The sequence below is a fragment of the Palaemon carinicauda genome, chromosome 27 (genome assembly GCF_036898095.1).
Source record: "Palaemon carinicauda isolate YSFRI2023 chromosome 27, ASM3689809v2, whole genome shotgun sequence".
NCBI lineage: Eukaryota > Metazoa > Arthropoda > Malacostraca > Decapoda > Palaemonidae > Palaemon > Palaemon carinicauda.
In genome coordinates, this window is record NC_090751.1 from 82,772,516 (window position 1) to 82,782,515 (window position 10,000).

A 10,000-nucleotide genomic window follows, 5' to 3' on the forward strand; every position below is an offset into this window, starting at 1 on the left:
TGCTCTTCATGTGACGACGGAAGGAGATTGTTTTACTGAAGTCTTAAGTATAAGAGTATTACTTTATTAATGATTATCTCAAATTCACAATAATATCTATATCCACGAGATGAATGTAATAATATGTTCATAAGTTTTTGAAACAATGGTTATATATATATATATATATATATATATATATATATATATATATATATATATATATATATATATATATATATATATATATATATATATAAATTTACAAACATTCTTGTTTTGTGTTAGTCTGAACACCTCTGTGTTATGACTATTTCAGTCAAGTGATAAGATTGAAGAGACTGTTATACCAAATGGAGACTTCGTTGTCATCTCTAACGTTCAGGCTCCACTGGAGCTACAAGGAATAGAAAATGGCGGTTACGTTCTTGACAGTGATTGGTAAGACATTATTGTTTATTTGGCTTAGGAACATTTATTTTGCTATAAAAAGGTTCAGTTATTGGCATGAACGTAACTAAGAGAGAAAGAGGGGGAAGGAATATTATTTATAATGATAAAAACCTCCTTTTTCAGCGAGTGCGAAGTGACCAAAAGTGGCCCCATCAAATGCCAGAGAGGGAAGAAGGAGGATAAGGATCAGTCGAGGCCCAAGACCATCGCTGACATGACTTTAAGCGACGACTGTAAAGCGCTAAAGGACATGTGCTTCCTGGCCGTGGCTTATTCCGCCAATATTGGAGGGACAGGATCCATGACAGGCACAGGATCAAATCTAGTCCTCAAAGGCATTCTCGCTAGGTATGCCCCCTTTCAAATTTAGTCCTGATAGGCATTCTCACTAGGTATGCCCCCTTTCAAACTTAGTCCTCATAGGCATTCTCACTAGTTAAGCCCTCTTTCAAATTTAGTCCTCAAAGGCATTCTCGATAGGTTCGCCCCCTTTTGAATTTAGTCCTCAAAGGCATTCTTGCTAGATACTACCTTTTTCGAATCTAGTCCTCATAGGCATTCTTACTAGATACACCCCCTTTTGAATCTAGTCCTCAAAGGCATTCTCACTAGATACGCCCCCTTTCAAACCTAGTTCTCATAGGAATTTTTGCTAGGTACACCCCTTTTCGAATCTAGTCCTCATAGGAATTCTTGCTAGGTACGCCCCCTTTCCAATCTAGTCATCATAGGCAGTCTTGCCAGGTACGACCCCTTTTGAATCTAGTCCCCATAGGCATTCCCTCTAGGTACCCCCCCTTTCGAAACTAGTCCTTAAAAGCATTCTCGCTACGTACGCCCCTTTTCGAATCTAGTCTTCAAAGGCATTTCACTAGGTACGCCTCCTTTCGAATCTAGTCCTCAAAGGCATTCTCGCTAGGTACGCCCCCTTGCAAATCTAGTCCTCCAAGGCATTCTCGCTAGGTATGCCCCTTTCAAATTTACTCCTCAAAGGCATTCTCGATAGGTTCACCCCCTTTCAAATTTAGTCCTCAAAGGCATTCTTGCTAGATACTCCCCATTTTTAATCTAGTCCTCATAGGCATTCTTACTAGATACGCCCCCTTTCGAATTTAGTTCTCAAAGGCATTCTCACTAGATACCCCCTCTTTCGAATCTAGTCTCATAGATATTCTCGCCAAATACGCCCCTTTTTTAATCTAGTCCTCATAGGCATTCTCGCTAGATACGCCCCCTTTCAAATTTAGTCCTCAAAGGCATTCTCGATAGGTACGCCTCCTTTTGAATCTAGTCCTCAGAAGCATTCTCGCTAGGTACGCTTGTTTTCGAATTTAGTCCTCAAAGGCATTCTCACTAGATACGCCCCATTTCGAAACTAATCCTCACAGGCATTCTTGCTAGATACGCCCCATTTCGAATCTAGTCCTCAGAGACATTCTTGCTTGGTATGCCCCCTTTCAAATTTAGTCCTCAAAGGCATTCTCGCTAGATGTGTCCCCTTTCGAATCTAGTTCTCAGAGACATTCTTGCTTGGTATGCCCCCTTTCAAATTTAGTCCTCAAAGGCATTCTCGATAGGTACGCCCCTTTTTAAATTTAGTCCTCAAAGACATTCTTGCTAGATACTCCCCTTTTCGAATCTATTCCTCATAGGCATTCTCGCTAGGTACGTCCCCTTTCGAATTTAGTTCTCAAAGGCATTCTTGATAGATACGCTCCTTTTCAAATCTAGTCCTCAAAGGCATTCTTGCTAGATATTCCCCCTTTCGAATCTATTCCTCATAGCATTCTTGCTACGTACGCCCCCTCTCGAATTTATTCCTTAAAGGCATTCTCGCTAGATACGACCCTTTTCAAACCTAGTCCCCATAGGCATTCTCACTAGGTATAACCCCGTTCAGATTTAGTCCTCAAAGGCATTCTTGATAGATATACCCCCTTTTGAATCTAGTCCTCAAAGGCTTTCTCAGTAGGTATAACCCCGTTCAAATTTAGCCCTCAAAGGCATTCTTGATAGATATAGCCCCTTTTGGATGTAGTCCTCAAAGGCATTCTCGCTAGGTACGCCCCCTTTCGAATATAGTCCTTATAGCCATTCTTGCTTGATTTGCCCCCTCTCGAATCTAGTCCTCATAGACATTCTGGCTAGGTACGCCCCCTTTCGAATTTAGTCCTCAAAGGCATTCTCGCTAGATAAGCCTCTCTTCGAGTCTAGTCCTCAAAGGCATTCTTGCTAGGTACGCCCCCTTTCAAATTTATTCCTCAAAGGTATTCTTGCTAGGTACGTCCCCTTTCGAATTTAGTCCTCATAGGCATTCTCGCTAGATAAGCCTCTTTTCGAATCTAGACCTCATAGGCATTCACGCTAGGTACGCCCCCTTTCAAATTTATTCCTCAAAGGCATTCTTGGTAGATACGCCCCCTTTCGAATCTAGTCTTCATAGGCATTCTTGCTAGATACGCCTCCTTTCAAATTTAGTCCTCAAAGGCATTCTCGCTAGATATGCCTCTTTTCAAATCAAGTCCTCATAGGCATTCTCGCTAGATACGCCCCCTTTCGAATCTAGTCCTCAAAGGCATTCTCGCTAGATACGCCCCCTTTTGAATCTAGTCCTCATAGGCATTCTCACTAGATACGCCCCTTTTTGAATCTAGTCCTCATAGGCATTCTCGCTAGGTACGCCCCCTTTTGAATCTAGTCCTCAAAGGCATTCTAGCTAGGTACTCCCCCTTTCGGATCTATTCATCGAATGTTATCTTGCCAGGTATGCCCCTTTTGAATCTAGCCCTCATAGGCATTCTCGCTTGGTACGCCCCTTTTCGGATCTAGTCTTCATAGGCATTCTTGCTAGGTATGCCTCCTTTCGAATTTAGTCCTCAAAGGCATTTTCGCTAGATATGCCTCTTTTCAAATCAAGTCCTCATAGGCATTCTCGCTAGATACGCCCCCTTTCGGATCTAGTCCTCAAATGTATTCTTGCCAGGTATACCCCCTTTTGAATCTAGTCCTCATAGGCATTCTTGCTAGGTACGTCCCCTTTTGAATCTAGTCCTCATAGGCATTCTCGCTAGGTACGCCCCCTTTGGAATCTAGTCCTCAATGGCATTCTCACTAAGTATGCCCCTTTCGAGTCTAGTCTTCAAAGGCATTTCATTAGGTAAGCCCCCTTTCAAATTTAGTCCTCAAAGGCATTCTCGCTAGGTACGCCCCCTTTTGAATCTAGTCTTCAAAGGCATTCTCGCTAGGTACGCCCCCTTTTGAATCTAGTCTTTAAAGGCATTCTCGCTAGGTACGCCCCCTTTCAAATTTAGTCCTCAAAGTCATTCTCGTTAGGTACGCTCCCTTTTGAGTCTAGTCCTCAAAGGCATTCTCGCTAGGTACACTCCCTTTCAAATCTAATATACTAAGGCATTCTCGCATTTCTATGTTCTATGTTAAAAAATTCCAGAAGTCATAAAGAAAAAACGAGTCTTTTTTTTTGAATGACTAATAGGAAATTCATTACAGTACCTTCGGAGAATCAACCGGGCTGAACTTCGCCTCCTGGATGGCCTTCAACGTCCCGGGGATGATTTTGTGCGTGGTTTGTGCCTGGGTCTGGCTGCAGGTCCTCTTCATGGGTCTTTGCCGGTGAGCTGATTAGATTTTTTCTAAACGGATGAGCAATAACTTCAATTCAACTGACCGTTATTGTATGGAAATATCGTGAATAATAATTTCGCGAAACTCACTAACTCTTCTTCTTCTTCTAGGAAAGGGGGACAAAGCATACAGAAAACAACCCCAGAGAAAGAAGCAGCCTTGAAGAAAATCCTCTCAGACCAGTACAAGGAACTAGGTCCAATAACTCACCAAGAGAAGACCGTACTCTTTCTCTTCATAGTTGTGGTCCTGCTGTGGCTCTTCCGGTCGCCGGAATTTATTCCCGGCTGGTCGGATCTATTCACGGACAGCAACGGAAAGAAATTGTAAGTTGTTAATTACGGACTTCGAACTCCTTCCCTTCCTTTCTCACGATCTGATCATCCATGGGGTTTACTTCTGTTACAATTTCTTCCCTTACGGGTGTCATCATCATCATCATCTCCTCCCACGCCTATTGACGCAAAGGGTCTCAGTGAGATATCGGCAGTCGTCTCTATCTTGAGCTTTTAAATCAATACTTCTCCATTCGTCATCTCCTATTTCACACTTCATAGTCTTCAGCCATTTAGGTCTGGATCTTTCAACTCTTTTGGTGCTTTGTGGAGGCCAGCTGAACATTTGGTGAACTAATCTCTCTTGGGGAGTGCGAAGAGCATACCCAAACCATCTCCATCTACCCTTAATGATGATCTCATCCACATTTGGCACTCGAATAATCTCTCTTATAATTTATTCTAATCCTGCCCTGCCATTTACGGGCACCTAAAGATACAAAAAAATTGTCATTACTTTGTCTGTCACCAATTCTTCCTTTCGTTAGTGTAAAAAGTAATTGGGTCAGGGGGGGGGGGGGAGTTTTCGCCTTTCTGTGTCACTTCTTGCTTTTGCCAGGTGTACGTGCGTGGTAGATTGCTAAACTCATTGGTTTAACACGGGCTCTGTGTTTTCAGGGAGCCCGTAAGAGAATTGAATTTTCAGGGGCCAATGCAGGCTACTGGCCAATGTCTAAAGAGACTGAAAGTACAAAGGTGGTGCCTGTCATCCATTCCCTACCGGTACGTCCTCCATGAAGTATCCCACCAACCCAACCCACTCCTACACCTCTCCCCTTCTTGATAAAAGCAAGCCGATGATTGAATAATTTTTCCAGGCCATTGAAGACTTTTCTCCCAAGAAAAGTAAATCTCCACTTGATTGGAAAACCCTCCTTTGTTTTATTATAAATGGCAGCTTTAAAAGAAAACGTGGAATCGTTTTGTAAAGTTATTTCAAATAAAGAAATGTACTTGGGGCATTAGATCATTTCTCAAGTAAAGGGACTTATCTTTACGGGATACGAAAAAGCAAACACCCATGTCTATAGTTTATTAATCATCTCTATAAGTTTGCATCAGCAAAAATATTTGCATGATAACTGAATTACTTAAATCACTTGAATTACTTGAATTACTCGTTAACATTGGAAGCAAGTCCCTCTTAGCCACCGCTGCTGATTTATGCAAGATATTTCAAGCGATTCGTTATAGAAGTTGCCTATTCGATATGATTTTAGTTTCCCTACTGTTTTTATTAAATCTTGCTACCCATTAATGTATTGAAATAAAAGAGAGAGAGAGACACACAACTACAGTATACACAGAGACATATATATATATATACAGTTATATATATATATATATATATATATATATATATATATATATATATATATATATATATATATATATATATACATGTGTATATATACATATATATATATATATATATATATATATATATATATATATAATATATATATATATATATATATACATATATATATATATATATATACATATATATATATATATGCATACATATATATATATATATATATATATATATATATATATATATATATATATATATATATATAGAAAGGGTTACAAACTTTCTAAACGAATACGTTAGCCAGTTAAAAGCCAGTCATTTTAAGTCTGTTCAGTGGGCACATGGAAAAGTTTGCAATTTCTTAAATGAACCAATAAATCTGAAATATTCGAAATAAATCAGTTACTTAAGTATGTCTTTGTAGTTTAAAGTTAAGCCATTTATATATGCCAGCTACATAGGGTTGACATTTGCTTTGATTAGCAGAGGTGCCAATTTCCCTATTCTACCAGTCAGTCGCCAATCCATGGTCATTTGATATACGGGAAGATATGGTAACAACTACGCCTTGCAAAAGTGCTAAATCTATCTGATCACGACCTTGATCTCTTTTAAGTATTGAATTTGGGGGAAGGAGATACGGCAGCAGAGCTAATTTTTTTCGTCTTAACCTTTGTAGCTGGGTTATATTAACTTTTCAATTACATTAACTTTATTCTGCTGTAAAATCTGCAGTTTTAGATTAGGGCATGATTGAAAGAGTCCTATCTTAGAATATAATCGATTAAATGAGATAGAAATTTCATAGTAATCCAAATGAAATAGCCAATATTGACCAGTTTTTCAATTGTATTTCTGCATTTTCTTTTTAATTCATGTTAATCGAGTTAAAATTTTATGCTTCCAGAGCAATCAAAGATGCTTCGTCTGTTATACTTGTAATATTCCTTCTCTTCGCGTTGCCTGCCAATCTGAGCTTTCTGAAGAACATCAGAAGTAAAGGTAAGGAGAAGAGTTGGTAGTTATACTTTAGTGACATGAGAGAGAGAGAGAGAGAGAGAGAGAGAGAGAGAGAGAGAGAGAGAGAGAGAGAGAGAGAGAGAGAGATCACTACAAAAATATAGGACCTCTTTGTAACCATCAGCCATCACCTTCTACAAGTCAACTGAATTTTGAAAGAGAGAGAGAGAGAGAGAGAGAGAGAGAGAGAGAGAGAGAGAGAGAGAGAGAGAGAGAGAGAGAGAGAGAGAGAGAGAAGAAACAAGCCCGTCATAGCTCTACCTCATAAATATAGGACCTTTTTATACGCATCAGAACTCAATTGGATTTTGAAATATTTTTCTTTTTTATTATTCCTTCTTACAGAGGGACCTATACTCCCGCCGGCCCCCGGATGCTTAACCTGGAAGGTGGTGCAGGAGAAGATCCCCTGGGGCATTGTCTTACTCATGGGTGGAGGCCTGGCATTGGCTGAGGGCTGCAAGAAGTCAGGGCTCTCTATCTGGTTAGGCCAGCAGCTCGTCGTCTTCAACGCCATGCCGAAGTTAGTCACAGTCTTCTTGATTTGTCTTCTGATTGCGATGCTGACCGAAGTGGCGTCCAATACCGCGACTGCTTCGATTTTCTTGCCTGTCTTGAAGGAGATGGTAAGGGGGTTCTCTCTCATTATCATTTAATCTACCAGTACCTTCTTTTTACGTGTTTTCTTGTGTTGTTTTGATTAATCTATAAATACCTACATTTTTTACGTTTAAAAAACAGGAGGAACCGTGTTTCCTTGTGTTGTTTTGAATGGCTTAAGAAATAAAAAAGAATCTCAGCTGTATATCTTTTGGCATTATTTGTTTTTAATCGTTTTCCTCTACACAATATTGTTTACTTGGCCTCAATGATCTTGTTACACCCATTCTTCCAGTTTATCAAGCAATCATCCTACACCAAAGGAAACTCTTTGTATGTTCACCTCTTTAAGCTTCTTTCCGAATTTGATATATTTCCATGATTATCATCAACTTCCTCATCGCCTACTCCATTCATATCTATTGAACCTATTTTGCTCCATTGAGTGCACCCAGTTATATATCAATCAGTTCTTAATAGATTTATAGAACAACATATTCTTCAGACACATAACTACTTTTCCTAGGATAGGTCTTTAATTTTACTGTAGAGACATCTTACTGAATAATCTGTTTACCATTCTTAAACTTCTACCCTCTGGTATTCATTCAACATTTCGGCCGCTTTCTTCCGTTAATTTCATTCAGGATCTCAAAATTTATGCCGTATCTGCCTCCGTTAGTCTTTTCCATTTAAATATGTACATAAATTTAATTGTGTACATAATTTTTTTTATATCTTTATGTACAAATACGTATTTTTGTTAATTTGTAATTCTCATACACTCCAAAATCAAACATTGTTCTTTAGTCTTGGGCAATGCCATAGCTTGTGTACTAAGGTCTTCCAGTCTTGGGGTAGTTCTCTTATTTGAGGGTACACTCAGGCACACTGTTCTGTCTTATTCCTCTTTCTCTTGCTTTTCTTAATTTTTAATAGGTTATATATGAAAGATTATTTCAATGCTGTAACTGTACTTAAACTATTTCATTTTAATTATTCATTACTTCTATTGTGGTTTATTCATTTCTTTGTTCCCTATCCTCACCAGGCTAATTTACCATTTTGGAGCCCTTACAGGGCTTATAGCATCCTGCTTTTCTAACTAGGGTTGTAGCTTAGCTAATAATAATAATAATAATAATAATAATAATAATAATAATAATAATAATAATAATAATAATAATAATAACCGGAAGGAGTCGGTAGAATAAATTTTATCTTTGCCTTTACTTGCATTGCAAGATTTCTTCCTTTAGTCAGTCCTTTGAAAGCTCGCGGTCTTTTGCAGGCTGTGAACGTGAACGTCAACCCACTCTACCTGATGTTACCTGCCACCATTTGCTGTTCGTACGCCTTCATGCTTCCCGTAGCTACGCCACCGAACGCAATCGTTTACGCAGCTGCCGATATGAAAAGCTCAGACATGGTAATGTTGGCGTATTGTAGTTTTTTTTCTCTTTTATTTTAACATAATAGATAAAGTTTAAAACAGCTTTTTAGTGTCCATACAACACTATCCCAAAATATTCACAACGCTTCCAGAAATCTAAAAACACTGGCTACAAAACCGCATGCACTCACTGCACATTCTCTACAACATTTACCACACTTCTTTCCTCAAACACCCTTTACAATGTTTACAACGCGTCCAAAAGGATAAAATTAGACTCTACAACACCACTTGCACTCACTACACCGTCTCTACAAAATTTACAACGCTTCCAGAAGGCTAAAATCACTGGCTAAAAACCCACATACACGTACTGCATAACCTCTACAACATTTGCAGCAGTTCTTTCCTCAAACACCCTGTACAACGTTTACAAGGCTTCCAAAAGGCTAAAATTAGAGGCTACAACATCACTTGCACTCCCTGCACAGCCTCTATAAAGTTTAAAACGCTTCCAGAAGGCTCAAATCACTGGTAACAACCCCATATGCACTCACTGCAAAGCCTTGTATAGAAATTTTTAACATGAAAATGTTATCAAGATGTACCTCACGTGTTCCTCTTGTTTTGAGTTCATGTAAGTTTATGTCAGCCTCGCCAATTATTGTATTCTATTATCATTTTATGTTGATCATTTCATGTTGATAAATGAATTAATCTATGCGCCACGTGTATCTGTTATGTTCATTGCATGCTTATGACTGCAGCTTAGTTCATTTATATCATACTTCCTGTTTATCTCACGTCATTTTTATATGATTATTTTATTTTCAGTTATCCCCTCTATTTACTTAATCATAATTACTGTACGCACACATGTCCCAAAGTCGTTTGCTAACGATCGCGGTAGCTTTGCCTAATTTACGTCAGAACGAGTGAATAATATTTTATTTGTTTCCCAACAGATGAAGGCCGGCATCGTCATGAACATATTATGCGTCATAATTATTACCGTTATGATCAACACCTTGGGCGTCCTCATGTTCGACCTCTACAACATGCCAGACTGGGCCCTGTCGTAGGTCGGTTGATAACAAGGGAGCTGGAATACAGGAGTTCTTCTATCGAACAGAGATGCGGGGCTGTTTACCTGAGGTGTTACTCCTGGTGGTATATTACTTACCTGTCATAACTACCTAAACAATTTCGAATTACACCGTCCTGTATGATGTTTATTTTTTTTTTTTTCGCGGAGAGCGC

General features: G+C 39.0%; 1 protein-coding gene across 2 annotated transcripts in view; it reads left to right on the forward strand.

Moving 5' to 3' along the window:
- LOC137620772 (Na(+)/citrate cotransporter-like) overlaps positions 1-10,000 on the forward strand; it is a 33,806-nt gene that overhangs the window by 22,948 nt on the left and 858 nt on the right. For both annotated transcript variants that reach the window (XM_068351194.1, XM_068351193.1), the window contains exons 5-12: positions 299-420; positions 556-780; positions 3,940-4,062; positions 4,185-4,400; positions 6,635-6,729; positions 7,093-7,373; positions 8,639-8,776; positions 9,706-10,000. The exon at positions 9,706-10,000 is cut by the window's right edge and continues 858 nt beyond it. In XM_068351194.1, coding sequence (XP_068207295.1) covers positions 299-420; positions 556-780; positions 3,940-4,062; positions 4,185-4,400; positions 6,635-6,729; positions 7,093-7,373; positions 8,639-8,776; positions 9,706-9,822 — 1,317 coding nt within the window. In that variant the 3' untranslated portion in view covers positions 9,823-10,000. The remainder of the gene's footprint in view (positions 1-298; positions 421-555; positions 781-3,939; positions 4,063-4,184; positions 4,401-6,634; positions 6,730-7,092; positions 7,374-8,638; positions 8,777-9,705) is intronic.